Here is a 20589-nt window from a genome sequence, read left to right on the forward strand (position 1 = left end):
TGGTTCACTTTATTTAATAGAATTGATTTTATTTTTCTAAATCGGTTTGGGGTTTTTCTTGTGTTGTGTTTTCACGTTATTACTGTTTGTGTACTGCACAAATACTTTACTAATTTCCTAAGTTAGCCTGATTGCTTTTGTGCCTATCTACCAGAAGGTTAAGCACAGGTCCATTTAGTGACCTTTGTGGTTGTTGCTGGATAAGGTTTCCACCGTCCTCAACCCATAACCAAGTTTCTTACAGTTTTCCTTTCAGACCAGACTTCTTACGTTTGTTGTGCTCCAGATTTCTGCTACATTAAATGCTGCATCTTGGGCCTTAAGCTTATAAGCATGCAGAGCCGTAGAAACTGATCTAGACTGAGTACATCTGTACATTTTCAAAAAAGCAGTCACTCTACGGTGAACTAAGAGGGTGCTCTTTTGGATTTGTGTTCCCCAAGCTAATAAATTGGCCACCCTTAGACCTAGAAAATAAAAAGTATGAACTTGTTTAAGAGATACATTTCCTAGCTGGGGTTTACCCCACTAATCTTTGTGTGTAATTTATATCATATATTAGGTCTTTTTAATATTTAATTCTTGCCCTGTATAGTTGCAAAATTCGTCAAACTTATTTAGGCGATTTTGCAAACCCAATAAGGTTCTGAATAGTAGCAAGGTATTATGAGCAAAAGGAATGCTGGAATCATTCTGCCATTCAGTTTAGAAGAATAATTTATACAATTGCTAAGATATCTTATAACATTTATGAACAGGGAGAATACGTTGGGAATCAGGACACAGCCCCAGCAGAACCCTTAAAAATTGGATGGAGCTGGTTAATTCTCCAACCTATCCCATCCTACCTGGGCATAATGAGACTGGTGTAGCCTAGTTAATGTGTCCAGTATTTGGGAAGACACTGCCATTGATCCAAGAGCCTCCCACAGCCTTTTTCTAGGAACTAGGTCAAACGTAGCCCTTAAATAAACAAAGGTAATCTTATAACATGGAAATAGCCTACATTACTCAAAGTGAGAAACTAAAGGCTTGACCATAGTGTTAATCTTAACATCGAATCCAGCCTGAAGAGTGGATAAAATCTGAATACTTCCATCCAACTCTGCAGTTTATTCAAAAGTTGCTTGTAGAAAACTTTCTGCAAGAAGGCTTATAGTACGATAGTTCCCAAGGACTCCACTGTCACCCTTTTAAACATATGTATAATATGTGTTCCAGTCCAAATATCTGGTATATATGCTCAATACAATATCACATCAGATAGTAAATTAATTTAGGTATCCCAAACTTTGATCTCGGGTCTATATAGATCCCAGGAATCATATCCGGGCCTGGAGATTTCACTCGGTGAAGGAACTCTATGCAGCTCTAGTAATATCTAATAATAATGAAAAAGTGATGTAGTCGCCAACAGGAATTTCCCTCTGCAACAAAATATTCACATAGTCAGATAGTTTGACTATAGGGGGATCACAATTAGAATAAAGGTCAGAAAAGTATTTAACCCAAAGACACGCACATTGTGAGCAGTAAAAGGTTTTTTTTAATTATAAACATACTTTATCAATCACAGGTTCAGGTCTACTGTGTTTCTTATCCTCCTCAACTGGTTAAATTGACCCTAGTTCCCCTTCAAACAAAAATAGGCATGTAAGTGACACCACACAAATCACTTAATTACCATGGCCAAACTCAACTACCATCTAGTTATAAAGTTTTTGTCATGAAATAAAAAGGGTAATGGACTCTTTATACAATGATCTGGCCTATAGGCAAAAAGTACGTAATTCCCTGCTTCTGTCTTACATTAAATTATTGATTCTTTATCTTCCACCTCCAGATTGCCACATACCTTTATTTTCAAGCATTATTTGTGCCTCAAAATCCCACTTCTTTTTCTACAGTACAATAAAAGCTTTTATTGCATCAGCTAATTTTAGATCTGACATACAGGTGTTAGTTTTTCAGGTTATATTTGATAGCGCTGTTTTAGGCTAGTCAAATTACTCCTCCCATTTCTTTATGAGTTCCCTTCTCTTCACCCAGGTTGGTTGTTGCCCCAGAAGGTTTGAACATATCATGACAGTGCTCGATCATCTACAGTGACTCCTAGTACCTGGTCAAATTAGGTCCAGGAGGATACACTTGTTAACACGACCATGTCAAGCTCAGAGATATAGGATCTTATTAGGGCAACAATGCAGATGTAAATTATATTTTAAAGTCCCCAAATGTGGGCAACACTGTGGCACATGTGGAACTGGAAATGTGGGACAAACTAATAACTCCCATTCCATCAGTCTCCCAGGTATTTTAGTTCCTTTAACCATCACCTGCCTGTGTTGTCAGAGCATGAAATGAGCAGAGACCATGCTGCGCAGGGCAGCCTTCATTTAACAAACAAATGCTGGTAACTTAGTCTCTGCTCACTCATTGCTGCAGCTTTGACTCTACACCCCACAATGTCACATGTAGAGTGACAGGGATAGTTCTAAACGGAAGACTACTTGCACGGAGTTCCTTTTTTGTACAGAAATCCGGTTTATTTAGGTAGAAGCAGGCCTGCAGCAGCATAGGTCACCTGCTAAATTGTTTGGCTTAGTTGAAGGGAGAGTTGGTCAATCATAAATCATCTCAATGCATTCTGAGGTGACTCTGTTAAAGTTACAGGATAAACATATGTCAACTTGGACATATATTTCCAGTACCAGGCTTACTTTTTGAAAATAATCTTTAGCTGGTACTGTAGCTTTAACAGTTCAAAGCAATTTAATCAAGGGTATTGTGCTCAGAATTCGTTGCGGAGGCAACCAGAAGAAAACGAGGCTGCCATAAGTGACATCGAATCATCCTGGAGCCTTCTGAGTGCTGTAGCACATTGTAGTATGTGAAATGTGCCTCGTCAGCTCAGTGGTAAAAAAAAAAAAAAAAAGCTGGCCAGTTTAGTTTGAAATAGTGACTGCAGCACTGGCCTGCTGTCAACGCATGTTCAACACGAAGGCAGTGTCTATTTATCTGTGGGGGGGAGTCACTTCCCTCACTATCGTACAGTAGGCTGAGCACAAATGTTGCTGGACAGAGGTACCTCATCGGTCTAAGGCCTCAATATTTGATCATTAGGTGCATAAACCGTTGAACTGAATCATGAAGAGTTAGGTTTAAAATTTATGAATCGTATCAGGAGGTGGAAAACTCAATTTCAAAGTTATTTACAGATCGTATAAAAGCAGTACTCTTAAAGCAGCTAAACTTTATTTTACTTGGAGGACAGGGAACGTAAGTAATATCCATATTTAAACCGCAATGATTATTCCCAAATATAGTTTGGCAAATTACTTTCAACTATCAAAAACTGTATTTCAATTGTGACTTATTTGCAGTAAATTGGTTGTCTTTTGTGTGTGTGAGCAGTTAGATTTTCTCTCTTTTTCTCTCAACAGTTTAAAGCAAGTTGGAACATACCCTGATAATCCATGGCCCCCTTTCAAGAAAAGAACATCTCTGCATCCTAGCTATAAAGGTCTCTTGAAGCTTTTGCACTGTAAAACCTTACACATTGTGCTGTTCACTCTGCTTTACAAGGTAATTTTTAACCCTGCAAGTGATAAATATGAACTGCTTAGCTTTAAAAAGCTTTTGAACATTGAATTTTGAGAGCTGCTATGAAGACAATTGAGTAGCATAGCGTTAATGATGGTTAGCATAGACTGTTTCATCCAACTTTCCAATGTTTGTTTTTCTTTTTAATTTAGAAAATTATATCCTCAGTGGAATATAATAACATCCTTGTAGGCCTTCTGCCTTGGGTTATACCATTTTTTGTAGCCCTCTCCCTCATTATAGACCCTGTGTATAGTTTTGTAAAAACTAACATTATGGCTAGACTGCCCGATGTAGTGACTTACTGAACGAAAATGACTAAAAGTTCTTAATGTACTTGCAAAACCAGAACGATTAAATGACAGTTGCTGGTAAAATTAGGTTTTCTAATGGATACTTCTAACCACAGATCTCCAGTGCTTAATTAGTGCTTGTTGTTTCCGGTGCAGAGCATCTGCACTTATTTTTGAGAGCCGGCGCTTATTTTTCTGCCTCAAGCATTTACTGTGAGCAAAAGACAGAGGATGGAGGAAGAGAAAAGAGAAAAACTAAAAAGCGTCACAAAGGAGAAAGCAGAAAGCTGCAAGGGTGAGCTGAAGGGGCAGGGAGTAGCTTTAAATGGATTGAAGAGGGCTGAGATGGCTTCAGGATTACGCTGCCTCAGTATTTTGTATTAGCACATTTAACTGCAGCAGCCGCATGTTTAAGAGGAAGGCTTTGGGTACCGGCACGTTTATATTTACAAATTAAGCACTGCAGATCTCTAACTTTAGAATACTCTCCAGGTGCCAGATGAGATCTGGAAGCTTTTCTCCAGCAGTGCGGAGCAAGGTGGTGCCATTCAAGTCTACTTCGGCTCCCTACCGCCCCAGAAGTGGAGCAGAGCAGAATTAAAGCACCATCCCTGCATCCTGACATCAGTTCCTTTCTTTCCACATCTTCCAATGCGAATCCAGAGCTCGGCTCCATATTTCACTGGCCTTCCAAACTTAATTCACTATGCTAGGGAATCATGTCCCCACCCAAATAATAGATTTCAAACCATGCCATGACTGTAGAAAGCAAATGTCGTTCTCGGAATTGCACAAGGTGTGTCTCTGACGTTTGGACTCAGGACATCACTAAATGTCATGCTGCAAATTAGTTATTTTGCATACAAAGGCAAATATGGGACGGAGAAGTGAAGCTGTACATTGTTGAATGTAAGAAGTCACGTCTTTTGTGTAAGTCCCGCCTTAAGTTGCGGGTGCAGACTTTATATCGCTGCCTAGACTGTTACTGCAGAAGGGGAATTATTTCCCATTGAAGTACTCCAGTAAGTTCAAAGTCTAAGCACAAGATCAAAAGATCAAAGCGGAACCCCACCATTTCCCGCTACTGTATGTCCAAAGAAGCGGCACAAGGGCTTCACAATGTCAGTTAGTCTCCATCTAGGGCCTCGATTGTGGAGCTACTTTCCCAGCTGATTCCAGGGCTCCACAAGTTTCCCGCATGCTGCATATTTTTTGCATGTTTCCGGCTCCCTCTGACACACCTTCTGGCTCCAAGGATCCTCAGTGGGTCTCCAGTCTGACTTCTGCCAGTGCATCTGCCCTCAGCGCCTCGCGTGTCACATGAACCCACATTGGGTTCTGCACTGGTTCCAGTTGTACTACATTTCTGGCTCCATCCTCTGCGCTAGATCCTTTCACATCAGAGCAGGATACACAGCCTAGTAGTGCTATCCAGCTGTGAGCAGAATCTATCTCAGAGAGCAGAGTTGCCTTAGAGTGTCAGTGGTGGTGAAGATGGTTGGAGAGGAGGTGGCCCCTCTAGGGGCGCTACTGCCCCTCCGCTGGATGTGCCTTGCGGTGGTCACTCACATACCATCTGTGCCCCAAACCCACTCTGAAAAACAAGTGATTGGCTTGTCTCAGTCCACACTTCTGAGATAAGATGTAGGACAGTGCTCTGAGATTGTCACAACATAGATGGACTAGTATACTAGGAGCATCAGTGATGCACACCCCTCACATGAAAAAGAGAGCCAGACAGCCTGCCCCTCAGGCGTCTAATGAGCTCAAAGGAGCCCATATCCTAGGTGCCATCGAAAAATCAAGATTTCTTTTTGCATTATGTTTTATATAGTGCAAACTCCAACCGTAGGTATTGGAGCGCTTCAAATGAGCACCAGTTACTTACACAAGGACACATTCAATTTCAGTAGGCGCAGGGAAGAGTAAGTGATTTACCAGAATCACAGGATGTTGACCCAATGCCGAGACTCGAACCTACTTCCCCAGCTCCGGCCGTTACGCCACATTCTCTCCCCTGTTGTAAAACAAAATAGATATTGTCTCTAGGGAGGTGAATTTACTGTGAGTAGATTTACGCCTAGTCAGCGAAAGATTGTTTGGTACTGAGCACTTTGTTGTGGAACTTCAAATGGAAATAAAGGCCCTACAAACCACAGTCTGCACTCTGACATGTCCCATCCCCTGGATGATACTGGAGGATGCAGAGGGACTAAATTGTCTGAGCAATCTTAGGGGCTCTCAGAGGTGTTGTTTGTGGAACACGCACATAGAGCGCTGGCCCTGATGTCCCCTGTCCCATGCTATAGTAAGTTCTCAATTACAGTGATAGAGATATAATTCTGCAACACACCCGTAAAGTGGGAGACCTAAAATGTGATGATCATGTGGTGAATATTTTCCCTAATTTCACGGGTGCAGAAGAAACCAAAATCCTTTGAAGCTGTAATGCAAAAACTTGGAGTGATGGGAGTGCAATATATGCTGCTGTATCTTGCCAAACTGCGTGTGGTGCACGATGGTCACTCAGTTATTCATGACCCCCAAGGATTTGTGGGAGTGACTAGAGGTGGGAAAGAAAGCAGGCCTCAGACCAGCTGCTAATACGGACGTGAGGCTACGACAGCAGTGAAAATGGTCAAACCGAATGTCCCACACGGTGTCGGGTGGTCCAGAGGTCCAAGAAGATGGAACACTGGTGGCTGGAACACCTGACACGACTAGGACAGAGCTGCTGCCATGTGGATCAGTGGTCCTATCAGTAGGGTAGGAGAATGGGGGGGTGGGAGGAGAGCGGAGGGGTGGGGCAGTGGTGCAGAAAACTGCACTGCTGCTCCCCAGATACATCCATCGACAGCTGAGCGAGCTGACTGGCAGAGGGATTGATCTTGGCCGCACTGCTCCCACAACTTTTGACTCCTGGGGTGGCTATTGCACACTAGTAGTTTGTGCTGTCTTTGTACAATGGTTATGTACATGCTGGCTTTAAGTGCTTAATAATGTCATTTAACCTCACCCAAACGGGGAGAGTGCTTCCAACTCTCAGTAGGGTAGAGCCACCTGGGGTGGTCGCCCTCGAACGAATGTTTGCCCCTCCTTTCTCCACAAGGGAATGTGTGACAAGTAGTGGGCATACACCTCTCATATAATTTGGTACTATGATAGAAAGTTATTTAGAGGACCTATTGATTTATTGACTTGCTGGTCTTCCTATAGTAATGGTTGATTCTACTTGTTTCCCTTTTTAGGTTTCGCCTGCACAGCGCTTGCACTGTGCTTGTGAAATCTATTGTATTTAATATGAATCTTAAAAAGGGCCTACATCCTCGCGCTCCCCCTTGCTTTGCTTGCTTTCATTGGTTCCTGTGCTTGCCACTTACTTTTTCTGTGTTTGCTTTCCTCAGTGGCCCGAAGTCCAAATACTGTGTTCATAGCGGGAGTGAGCCAGTTCATCAAACTTAGCAACTCGTGGTTACGTGGACTTCTTACAGACATTAAAAGAAAATGGCCACTGAGAACAGCCAGAACAAAACAGCTGACAAATCTTTGCCCAGCAAACCGGAAACCACCTTTTGGGCGAATGCTGTAACATAAATCGGCATCAGGCTTGCATCAGATAACCCTGGTTGACCTCCTATTGACCGCGTCCCTCATCTCTCACGTTTGTATCTACCGGCCCCTCCGAGGCGGACTGAAAGTCACTCAAAGGGCACAAGAACTTGGCGGAAGAAGGGAGCTGAGGCTAAAGTCGTATGTTTGACAGGTCATATAGTAATAAAGTACACGAGAGGACAGCCGCGGGCTAGCGCGCTCCAGGGTTACAAAGTGAACCCTCGAGTAATGGAGCAGTTTGATAACACCACTTCCATTCATCTCATCAGGACTCGCGCAATTTTGACGGCACATTGTAGGAACTAATCTCTTTAAACAGAGAGAAAGAGGGTTGCAGAGGAGTTTATGGATGTTCACAAACTCACAGGTGTATTGTGATCACAAACTCACACGGTAACCATGCTGTGGAAAAGGTGCTTTCTGCATCTTGCGGGGGTGTAACATATATGTAACTGTAGATAGTCTTGGAAAATAATTATGCAGGCGGGTGTGGATTTACTCCTGCTATATTTACTTTTGTCAATAAGGAGGCATGCATCAAACAAGCCGTCTTTTTCGCTTTCAGTGGGGGACTGAAGGAGATGGCTGCTAGGTTGAGCAGGAAATAACTTTTTAAATATTTCATCATTCACTGTTTCTAAAGCGATACATATTGTACATTGTGACAAGCTCTGTATAACCGACTATCTATTATTGGTTAAAATACCATGACTTTATATATCTGGCATACACAGGAAACCTTTTTAACAGACGTACATCTGAACTGCAATGTGCATTTCTATATGTATAACTACTTTCAATGATTTGTAAATTGTCTGTGAGCTAAAAGATTCTCAATGTAGCAAGTTCATCAGCTTTATACCATGACTGACTCACAAGTAGTATAAACAAGCGTTTGCAATGCACTAGGTCTCACATTTACTTGAGTTGGAGCTATTGGCATTGTAAATGCATAACTGGACATTTTTGCCACATTAATTGGTTAACCCTGCCGCATATTTTGGTCCTTTCTGCCACATCATTTCAGTGGCCCTGCATACAACTGAAGGACTCGAGGGTTTTCTGAAAGGCAAGCCCAGTGAAAGTGATGGGCGTGACATGGGTGTGGCTAAAAGCCACAAATATACTCTAACAGGTCGGAAACGAAGTGCTTGTGCGGTCCTATGCTCGACATAAGAAAATGTTACCCACATCAGTAGGGTTCAGGGTTGCGATCTATTGGCTTCCCCGACATTAGTTCTGTTTTACTTTCTATTTCTTATTTGGAGAAACAAACCCTGTTCCTGTCAGTATTTCAGCCAAACTGCATGACAACCTCTCTCAGGCTGCAGCCAGAGCATGGTTTGGGAGCTCCTGCAGATCTTGAAAAACAGAAGCTCCAAATTGATGTCATCGGTTAGTGTAACCTTTCGTGAAAAGCCAAGAGCAAGAAGATGCCTTTCTTGTTCACTTAGTCTTCAGCAGTACTTCTACGTGCGGGCTCGTATCTCCTACAACACTTGTGAAGAGAAACTATTCTGTACAAATACAGACGAGACTCCTTGTTTCAGTGGAGGGTTTACGCAGAAGTTATTTTCTGCATTTCTGAATGGAAATGAAGGCAGCAGAACACTAATTTAGCACGGTACGATTCGTCGCGAATACAGCATTGTGTTGAGATGCAAGAGGTCACTGGCTCTGAGAGACACTATTCTCTTGGGCAAAGGAGCAAATACATGGTTTTGAGCACTTAAGCAGCAGTTGATAAGAAAGTCATTTCTTCTGAGATTGCATTAACCCTAATAGTTTCATCCCATCCCACCGCTCTCCCTGTAAAGACGTAATGAAAAATAAATGTACTTCAATCCACTTTGCGAGGCACTCGAATCATCACATATTTCCTGGTTGTTTGACTCAAGTCAACCTCAAATGCCCATGGAGCGTGAAGGGCACAGACAAAAGTAAACAAACATTTGCAATGCAATTGGTTTCGCGTTTGCTTGAGGTAGAGCTATTAGCGCTGTAAATTCCTAACTGGACTTTTCTTGCCACACAAACTGCAAATAAAAAGTAAAACAGTTGACATAAGTGAGCCGATTCAAAGCTCCACTGTGAGCATGAAGAGAGACAAAAGGAAAAAATAAGTTCGCTCCAAGTCAGTCATTGACAAAAGTGCAATTATCCGTGCAACAGGGTCCATGGCCAAGGCTGTAACAAAACCGCCCAAATGTAAAGCAGTTACCAATGGAAACAAAAGATTTTTGAAAGGCAGGCCCACAAACGAGTGATAGTTATGGGTGTGGTTAAAAGCCCAGATACATACCAACACGTTGGAAAAGCAGATATGTTGTGGTCAACCCAAAAAAAACAGTGCTTGCGCGGCGCTGTGCTCGACCTGAAAAGGTTGCTCTATTTGAGATTCCCCTCTTTTTTTGTAAAAGAATAAGGGCTAATTTGAGTTTATAATCATTATCATAATCATTGAACAAAATGACTCCAGTAATAGCATGCATATCAAAGTTTAAATCTGTGATCTCTAGTGCTATTCCTTAATAGTTCTGTGTCCCCTGTAAGCTTTTGATAACTCAAAATGATAGTGTGATGAGTTTCCATCTCCTGGCAGCAAAACACAGGGAATATATAGTCTGTGAATTCAAGATGGATGCCACCATTACAAGTCTTGTGAGAATCATGTGGCTCTCTGGGACTTGAGGTCTGTCTTTAGAGAGCTAGAGATTTTGATCCTCTGTGACTGAGGTATATACAGCACTATATATACTGGATCTTTTTTGGGTTGCGCTGCTGACATCTCTTTACAACACCTACATACATTTCACCTACTCTGACACCACTCACTCTGCATACTCACTCCCCATTCACTCTGCACAGTCACTCTGACATTGCTCTAGCAGTCAGATACTTCTCACCCACCACTCACACAGTGCTGACTCTGTACTCACACATCATTGACAAACCTCTCACAGCACTCACATTCTTCTCACCTGCACCTCTCACCTTGAACTTAAACCGCTCATCCTGCACTTATACTATTACCACACCACTCACCCTATACTTGCACACCTCTTAACTTGTACAGGGTAACGTTTTTCACCCTGTACACTCACACAATTCTCATTCTACACTGAACACTTGTCAGTCACCTTGCATTGAGGTACTTTCATACTGCACTCATACACTTATCAACCTTCATTCATGCACCACTCTCCATGCACTCACCCCCTTCTCCCTCTTCTCATACTCTGCTCCCACACCTCTTAATTTATTTCTAATCCCATGGGTGTAAACTAATAAATTTACCAATGTTTGTTTCTCTTTATATTATATGGAACATGTACAATTCAGAGTTGAACGATGTGGGCAAACACATATTTGGGTTTGATTTAATTGTTTACCCAGTAGGGAGGGCTGTGGCAGGTCAGTTGAGGTTTGGAGAATCTTCATTTTTCTAGACATGTTTAGGTGAACTGTGCTTTATTTGGATATTTACAGTGTGAGAAAATGGGGTATATTATATTGTGTGGTTGTGCGACCTCACTGTATAATACACTTACCAACCCCTTTAGGGATCAGTAGGTTTTGTTCGTCAAAACTTTAACTTATCCTTGCGTATCTGCAGCTCGGAGCAGCATGGCTTGCACAAAGGAACAACTGTAAAGCATTTCAACACCACCAAGACAATTGAAGAAATCGACAAGACACTGAAGAAATCCTACACCAATTTATAAATATGGGTTGTATTTTCATGTATTTTTAGACACCACAATAAAAAAGATCCATCAAAGGGTTTCGAACATACAGAATTTGCAAGGTATAGTAAATCAAAGAATTTGACTCAACTGCAAAGAAGCATTGGCAATTTCAACAATAAGTCACTTAGAAAATTTTCACCAAAAAGTTTGAACCAGTTGTATTGCAACCACTTAGAGTCACTATAGGTAGCCAGCTCCAGTCAGCGGGACTTCAAGTTCCTCAGAATCAGTTTCCTCCACAGGTGAAGAAGTCTCCAGGCACTTTATCCCATTTACAGTGGTTTCCTATGGAAGTGGTCCTGATGCAAGGAATGAAGCATTCTGAAGATGCTCAAAGATTCTGTGAATACAATGCAATCAATGGGGGTCTTCCTGTGGCTACTTCTTGGTCTATGAAGGGGCTGAGGTCATCCTGGTCACAGGGTCAATGCCCCATGAGGTCCTTTCAATTCTGGCAGAAGTCCAGTTGCCACTGTACTTCCAGTCGCCTGGTATCACAGTCACAGCCAAATCCATCGTGGGGTGATAACACGGCTTCTGGGCGACCAAGCTGCACTTCGACAACTCTCATGGATTCAACAAAACCAGGTGCAACTTTGAGCAGCAGTTCCTGGTCTCTGGTGCTCTATGGCAACAGTGGGAGCAGTCTCAAGGTTCTGGGCTACCAACTTGCCCCAACAAACCTTTCAGCTGTTGGCGCCCTATGCTGCGAACAGGTCTTCCAACTAACCCTCGGAGTCTCTTTGCTTTGGTTTGGGCTCCCGGGACGACTTCTCCATGAGTAGGGCCAGCAGCACAGTTCCTCCTCTTTGCTAGCCACCAGGTTTAGCAGGTGCAATCCTTGCAGTTGCAGCCACTCTTAGCAGGTTCCATAGCGTCCAGGTGAGATCTGAGATCTGGGTGCTAGGGATGCCCTAGTTATGCTCAGAAAATGCCATCACTGTAAGATGCGGTTGTTAGCCAATGAGCTACCATGTTTCCTCCCTCCTGATGACCACTTTCTGGGAAGTGTGACATCTAACTATCCCAGGATGCACCATGCTGCCCACTCCCAACATGGCAGAACCCCTCTCTTGGCACCCATAGCTCCCTAGCCCAACCCAGTTGTGTGGCTACCAAGGGGGCTACCCACCCCTAAAAAAAACAGGTTAAACCTGATTTAACCATTAAATTGTGTTTAATACACTGATTCTTTTGCTGCTTTACAGTACCAACTTTGGTAGTCCCATTCAGAAGTTAGCAGGGCTGAGATGTCACCCTGTAACTCTATGCTTGCATAAGGGGATACCCGCCTTTCCATGATGTGATGAAGTGGTCAAGCTCTGCAAAAAATGGAGAGGCGAAATGTATATATATACACTTACTTTACCTTTGCAAGGGGAGTTACGGTATGGCTGGCTCCTGGGGCCCCCTTACAGCGCCTTAGTACTGAAGTATATATGCATGTCTGCCCCAAATATAAATGATGGACATTTTTGCTGAAAGGTAATGGGGCTCCTCATTACATTCATGACAGTGCTAGTATTATGGGTGGGGTCTTCAATTGCACTTTAGATGGGGGTTAAGAACTGGCATACACTCTCTTGCCGGAGGCGGGTCAGATATTTATTCCTTGTGTGGAAGACCATCACTTCAGACAAGTGGGTCCTTCAAACTGTCCATCGGGGCTACACCCTCCCATTTCACTCTACCCCACACACCTTCCACCACCATCAGAGCAGCTGATGGAGAGCCACCCTCTGTATGGCAGTAGTAAGTGCTTGCCCTTTTGCTCAGAGAGGCCACAGAGAGGTTTCTGGTACTAAATGTAGGAACTGTGTATTACTACTGCTACTTCCTTGTGCTGAAGAATGACAGAGGTCTTTATATCCTTGCCCTCTCAGTGTCTTCCCTTGGAAGGAATTATTCAACATGCTCAGACTGTAGGAAAGTACTCTCTTTTTGGCATGGTTATCCCCACATTTTGCCGTCTGTCAGTGTGTTTTTACTGTGTTCACTGGGATCCTGCTAACCAGGACCCCAGTGACTGTGCTCCTCCTCTAAATTTGGTTGCGTAAGACTTTTCACAACCCCATAAAAGTCCCTAGTATATGGTACTTGGGTACCCGGGGCATTGGGGCACAGGGGTTCCCCATGGGCTGCAGCATGTATTGTGCCACCCATGGGATCCCATTTAAAATGTGTCTACAGGCCAGCCATTGCAGCCTACATGAAAAGGTGCATGCACCCTTTCACCACAGGTCACTGCACCCAGTAGGACCTCCTAGCCCAGAAGGCAGGGTGCAGGTACCTGTATGTGAGGGCACCCCTGCATGAGCAGAGGTGTCCATACGAACTCTAGCTCCATTACACTGGACTTCGTTGGTTCGGGGAAGCCATTTTACCCATGTACTTGACACCTGTGTCCAGCTACCTAATGGTAACTCCAAACCTGGGCGTGTTTGGTATCAAATATGTCAGAATCATACCGCAATACTGTTGCCAGTATTGGTTACATGATTCAATGCACTCTGGGGGCTCCTTGGAGGACCCCCAGTATTGCTCCTGCTCGTCTTTTGGGGTTTTTCCGAGCAGCTCACGCTGCTGCCATCCCTCAGACAGGTTTTTGCCCTCCTGCTGCTTGACCAGCTCAAGCATAAGAAGGCAGAACAAAGGATTTCCTGTGGGAGTGGGAAGTAACACCCCCTCCCTTTGAAATATGTGTTACAAGACTTGGAAGAGGTAACCTCCCCAAGCCACTGGTTTGCTTTGAAGGGCACCTTTGGTGCCATTCTTGCATAAACCGGTTTGCACCAGTCCAAGGACCCATGACCCCTGCTCTAGTGCGGAACTGGACGAAGGAAAGGGGAGTGACCACTCCCCTGTCCATCACCACCCCAGGGGTGGTGCCCAGAGCTCCTTCAGGTGGTCTCTTGATTCTGCCGTCTTGAAACCAAGTTGTGCAGCGGCCCCTGAGAGCATCTGAGTGGCCAGGTCAGGCAATTGATGTTGCAGACCCCTCGTGATAGGTGGTGACCTTACTAGGTGACCAAGCCCCCTTTTAGGCCTATTTTGGGACTCCCTTCAGGGTGGGTCTCCAGATTCGGTGTGCAAGATTCCACCAGAACTCCTCTACATTGTTTACTTCATCTTCTGGCCACTGGAACTGCAATTGGAGTCTTCAGGAACCGACAATCTGCAACTTCAGTGACAACTCCACTTTGCAACATTGTGTCACCTGCTCCTTCCAGCATCTGCACATTTCCCCGGCTGTGCATCCTCTGAGGTCAGCAAGACTTCAGCCTGCACCAGGAAGTAAGAAGGAATCTCCCTTGGAGTGAAGGAGTCACTCCCCTGCATCTGCAGACACAAACTGCAACGACGACCAGCTGCGTGGATCTGCTCTCCTCTGGAACCACGTGGATACTGCATCACAAGTGGTGGTCTGTAGTTGTCCCCTTGGTCTTCTTTTTCAGCTATGCAACTTGGGAGATGGTAAGCCCTTGCCTTTCCTTGCAGGACAGTACCCCTGTGCACTGCAACTCTTGCAGCTACCAAGGCATGTTTGCTCCTGCTTCAAGGGATCGTCGGGCTCCGTGTAGCCCCGGCCCCCAGCACGCCATCCTGTCAAGCACAGTCTCTTCTCTGCTGCTCCAGTGACGTGGGACTCCTCTTCGGGTGTACTGACTGGGCCTCACTACGCCTTACTGTGCCTGCTGCCAGTGGGTTCCCTACGGGGGCAGCGACTGCTTGTGTTGGCTCTCCCAACTGCTGAGGGTCACCCCTGGACCGAGTCCTGTGGGCCTTGCAACTCTCCTTCTGTGTCTACTGCATTTGCCAAGGCTTGTTGGTGGTTTTCCTGCACCATTGACCATCTGCAACCCGACAACCGACGTGGGACACAAACTGCATCACTCCAAGAACTACTCTTCAGCTCCTGGGCTCCACAGCTGGTCGTCTTTTCCCCTCGTTGGCCTGGTTCTGCATCCACAGAAGGGTCGGTAGTGGCTCCCGCCCCCACTGGACAGTCAATTGTGGACTGGACTCTGTCCCCTTCTTTTGCAGGTCCTCTTCTACCAGAATCCACCGTTGGGTTCTTCCTGTCTTGTCTTGTTCTCGTACAATCCTTTTTCTAAGTCCACCTGGTAGTTCTTGGAAAGACCAGGTACTTACCTTTGCTCTCCTGGTTGCAGGGGGTCACCCTGGTACTCACCTCTTAGGGTTCCTAGTTCTTTCAGCTTCCCTCTATCAATTGCACATCCTTGGGTGGGGGATTCCACTTTCTTAGTATATGGTTTGGCCCTCCCCTTCTATTTTTTTTCTTCTATTTTTACTAAGTATTGCCATTGCTTGTTGCTTTTATGCTCTTTGCTGATTGCTATTATGCATGTAATTCGTATGTACATACCTCCAGTTTCGGGGGGGGGGGGAACTGCCTATTAGTATTCTAGTGTTGTGTTAATATAGTAAAGTACCTTTATTTTTGTAACACTGTGTGGTTCTTTGATGTGTGATAAGTTGCTGTGTAACTATAGTGGTATTGCATAAACTTTGCATGTCTCCTAGGTAAGTCTTGGCTGCTCATCCATAGCTACCTCTAGAGAGCCCTGGCATCCTAGACAATGCCTACACTAAACTAATAGGGGATACCTGGACCTGGTATAAGGTGACAACACCGTATGTGTCTACTGGACAGGCCAGCTTCCTACACCCCGGATGGAGAATCCAAGAGGCTGGACCAGTTAAGGAAGAAGATTTTCTCTTCCTCCAGCCTGGCTTTGAGGTCGGTAAACATCTCATGCCTATTGGGCCGTTTTTCCCATACTCTATGGGATATGGTGGTGCAGGTGCTGCCTTAGGTCCCGGAGGACGTGCAAGCCATTCTCTCACAAGCAATTGAAGATGGGAGAGATGCAGCCAAGTTTACCATTAGGTGTGGTTTGGACACAACTTACTCGCTGGGTAGAGCGATTTTGTCAATGGTGGCCCTTCGATGCCATGCCTAGGTTCGTACATCTGGCTTTTTGGGTGGTGTCCAGGCATGCCTCATGGACATGTCCTTCTATGGGTCCTGCCTATTTGGCGATAAGGCAGTCTCTGCGCTAGAGTACTTCAAGGACTCCCGGGCTAAGGCCAAGTCCTTGGACCTCTCAGCGACCCCTCGCCAATAATCTGTTTATCGCTCCTTTTGAGGCTTCGGAAGGGGCTAGGTACCACTCCACCCACAGATCAGCCGCCATCCTCCACCAGGTCAACATTTTGCGCGGGGACGCGGACATGGTACCTTCAGACACAGTCTGGCCAGAAGTCGTCCATCCCCCAGCCCCCTTCTTCCACAGCGTCCAAGACTCCCTAGTGTGATTCTGCAAGACTATGTGCGTCCAGTTGGAGGGAGGATATAATTTAATCTTTTTCACTGGCGGTCCATAACATCAGACAAATGGGTCTTCCAGATCACACAGAAGGGCTTTTCCCTCTCTTTCCACTCTTTTGCCCTGCCCAGTGCCTCCATCAAAAGAATGTCTGATGGAGGATTGTAGGAAGTTGGCTCTGTATATACTATCTCAAAGTGAGATACAGAGTCCAAGGGTTACCCTTAGAGGTTGATAGTGGCAAAATTAGATAAGTGTAGTCGAGCAGTAGGCTTATCAGAGGGTAGTGTTAAGCATTTGTTGTACACACACAGGCAATAAATGAGGAACACACACCCAAAGGCTTAACTCCAGGACAATAGTTTTAGTATAGAAAAATATATTTTCTTAATTTATTTTAGAACCACAAGATTCAAGATTTGAGGTAAGTACATGAAATGCAAGGTACTTCACACAGGTAAGTATAGAACTTTGATTCAAAGCAGTAGTACAAACAGTTTTAGTTAAAATGGCAATAAGCTATTTTAAAAGTGGACACAGTGCAAAAATCAACAGTTCCTGGGGGGGAAGTAAGTTTGGTTAGGTTTCTCAGGTAAGTAAAGCACTTACACAGTCAGTCTCCTGGCCATAGGCAGGCCACCATAGGGGGTTCAAGGCAACCCGAAAGTCACCGCACCAGCAACACAGGGCCAGTCAGGTGCAGATGTCAAAGGAGGGCCCAAAACACGTAGGTGCCTAAGGAGAACAGGGGTGCTCAGGTTCCAGTCTGCTAGCAGATAAGTACCTGCGTCCTCGGGGAGCAGAGCAGGGGGGTTTTGTAGAGCACTGGGCGGGACATACAAGCACACAAAACACACCCTCAGTGGCATAGGGGCGGCCGGGTGCAGTGTGCAAGGTAGGCGTCGGGTTCGCTATTGAAAGCAATGGAGGGACCCAGGGGTCACTCTGGCGGCGCAGGCAGGGCACAGGAAGGCTTCTCGGGCCAGCCATCGACTGGGCTAGGATGAGGGCTGCCTGCTGGTCACTCCTGCACTGGTAGGTGGTTCCTCTCAGTCCTGGGGGGCTGCGGGTGCAGTGCTTGGTCCAGGCGTCGGGTTCCTATGTTACCAGGCAGTCGCGGTCAGGGGGAGCCTCTGGATTCTCTATGCAGGCGTTGCCGTGGGGGTGCAGGGAGGTCGACTCGGGGTGTCCACATCGCTGGAGTCACCTGGGAGTCCTATCTGCGGTGTTGATTTCTCCAAACTCAAGCCGGGGGCGTCGTGTGCAGAGTGTGAAGACTCACTCTTCTGGCGGGAAGTGAGAGTCTCTTTAAAGTTGCTTCTTTGTTGCAATTTTGTTGCTGTTTCTGGACAGAGCCGCTGTCCTCTGGAGGTTCTTGGTCTTTCAGGTGCAGTTCAGTCCTCTGAGTCCTCAGAGGTCGCTGGTCCCGCTGGATGCATCACTGTGCAGGTTCTTTGAGTCTGGCGACAGGCCGGTAGGGCTGGGGACATGTCACTTGTCGTCTGTCGTTTCTGCGGGGCTTTCAGGTCAGCAGTCCTTCTTGTTGTTGTAGGTTGCAGGAATCTGATTTCCTGGGTTCAGTGTCGCCCCTAAAAACTAGATTTTGGGGTGTGTTTAGGTCTGGGGGGCAGTAGCCAATGGCTACTGTTCTTGAGGGTGGCTACACCCTCTTTGTGCCTCCTCCCTATTCCTATTGGGGGAATCCTCCAAAATCAAGATGGAGGATTTCTAAAGGCAGGAGTCACCTCAGCTCAGGGCACCATAGGGGCTGTCCTGACTGGTAGGTGACTCCTCATTGTTTTTCTCATTATCTCCTCCGGACTTGCTGCCAAAAGTGGGGGCTATGTCCAGAGGGGCAGGCATCTCCACTACCTGGGATACCCTGGGGTGCTGTAACAACAGGCATGAGCCTTTGAAGCTCACTGCCAGGTGTTACAGTTCCTGCAGGGGGAGGTGAGAAGCACCTCCACCCAGTGCAGGCTTTGTTCCTGGCCAGAGTGACAAAGGCACTCACCCAATGTGGCCAGAAACTCGTCTGGTTGTGGCAGGCTGGCAGAAACTGGTCAGCTTAACACTAGGAGTCGGGCTGGTATTCGTGGGGCATCTCTAAGAAGCCCTCTGTGTGTATTTTTCAATAAATCCCACATGGGCATCAGTGTGGATTTATTGTGCTGAGAAGTTTGATACCAAACTTCCCAGATTTCAGTGCAGCCTTTATGGAACTGTGGAGTTAATAATTGACAGACTCCCAGACCATATACTTTTTATGGCAACCCTGCACATACAAAATCTAAGGTTTGGCTTAGACACTGTAGGGGCATAGTGCTCATGCAACTGTACCCTCACCTGTGGTATAGTGCACCCTGCTTAGGGCTGTAAGGCCTGCTAGAGGGGTGACTTACCTATGCCACAGGCAGTGGGTTGAGGGCATGGCACTCTGAGAGGAGTGCCATGCCGACTTAGTCGTTTTCTCCCCACCAGCACACACAAGCTGTGAGGCAGCGTGCATGTGTTGAGTGAGGGTTCCACGGGGTGGCATAATACATGCTGCAGCCCTTAGAGACCTTCCCTGGCCACAGGGCCCTTGGTATCAGGGGGTACCATTTACAAGGGACTTATCTGAGTTCCAGGGCTGTGCTAATTGTAGGAACAAAGGTACAGTTTAGGGAAAGAACACTGGTGCTGGGGCCTGGTTAGCAGGGTCCCAGCACATTTTCAATCATAACTTGCATCAACAAAAGACAAAAAGTTAGGGGGTAACCATGCCAAAGGGAGGCATTTCCCTACAAGGATTACCTAGTTTTTCTCTGTGGGGAAGTTACTGCTCTCTTGGCCAAGTGAGCCATAGAAAGGGTCCTGATATCAGAATTAAGCAGTAGTTGTTATTCCCACAACTTTCTGATACCTAAAAAGAACAAGGGCCTTCAACCTATTCTGGATTTGCAGCATGTCAACCTCTTCCTCAAAAAGTAGAAATTCAAAATGCTCACTCTGGCTCAGGTCTTGTCTGCCCTAGAACAAGGAGACTGGATGGTAGTGTTGGAATTGCAGGATGCATATTTCTACATCCCCATCCTGTCTGCCCAAAGGCATTACCTGCAGTTCAAGGTGGGCCACAAGCATTTTCAGTTTACCGTGCTCCCCTTTGGCCTAACCAGTGCCCCTAGGGTGTTCACCAAAGTGATGGCGGTGGTCACAGCACATCTGCGCAGGTTAGAGGTTTCAGTCTTCCCCCTACCTCGACACCTGGCCATTGAAGGCTTCTTTACCCCAGACTGTCATCACCCACCTTCAGACTACAGCAAACCTCCTGCATTCGCTGGGGTTTACTATAAACATGCCAAAGTCACACCTGATTCCCTCTCAGATGCTCCCTTTCATCGGAGCCATTCTGGACACAGTGTAGTTTTGGGCCTATCCTTCATAGCAGCGAGTCCAGGTTATGATTGTGACGTTTTCAGCCTCTACCCTGGATTTCAGTGAGACAGACTCTGAGGCTACTGGACCTCATGGCCTCCTGAATCCTGTTAGTAAAACAAGCCAGATGGCATATGAGGGCTCTGCAGGGGACCCGAAGTTCCAGTGTGCACAGCATCAGGGGAATCTCGCCAACATGGTTCAGATCTCAGAGGGAACTACAAAAGATCTGCAGTGGTGGTTAGTGAACCGGGATTGGGTCAGAGGCAGACTCCTCTCTCTTAACCACTCAGAGTTTGCAGTGTTGACAGATGCGTCACTTCTAGGATGGGGCGTGTAGGAAGCTGGCTCTGTGTATACTATATCACAATGAGATCTAGTGTGCACAGAGTCCAGGGGTTTCCCAGAGGCTTAGCTGAGGCTAAAGTATATAATACTAATCTCTTTTGTGGTAGTGTGGTCAAGCAGTTAGGCTTTTCAGAGGGTAGTGCAACACATTTACTGTACACACACAGTCCAGAAATGGGGCACACACTCAATGACTACCTCCAGGCCAATATATTT

The 20589-nt window shown here is 45.7% G+C and overlaps 1 protein-coding gene across 4 annotated transcripts in view; it reads left to right on the forward strand.

Moving 5' to 3' along the window:
* The window catches only part of UBR3 (ubiquitin protein ligase E3 component n-recognin 3), a 1605611-nt gene that overhangs the window by 641032 nt on the left and 943990 nt on the right, over positions 1-20589 (forward strand). For all 4 annotated transcript variants that reach the window (XM_069225311.1, XM_069225312.1, XM_069225313.1 and 1 more), the window contains exon 20: positions 3444-3585. In XM_069225311.1, the coding sequence (XP_069081412.1) occupies positions 3444-3585 (142 nt within the window). The remainder of the gene's footprint in view (positions 1-3443; positions 3586-20589) is intronic.

The sequence above is a fragment of the Pleurodeles waltl genome, chromosome 3_1 (genome assembly GCF_031143425.1).
Source record: "Pleurodeles waltl isolate 20211129_DDA chromosome 3_1, aPleWal1.hap1.20221129, whole genome shotgun sequence".
Taxonomy (NCBI): Eukaryota; Metazoa; Chordata; class Amphibia; order Caudata; family Salamandridae; genus Pleurodeles; species Pleurodeles waltl.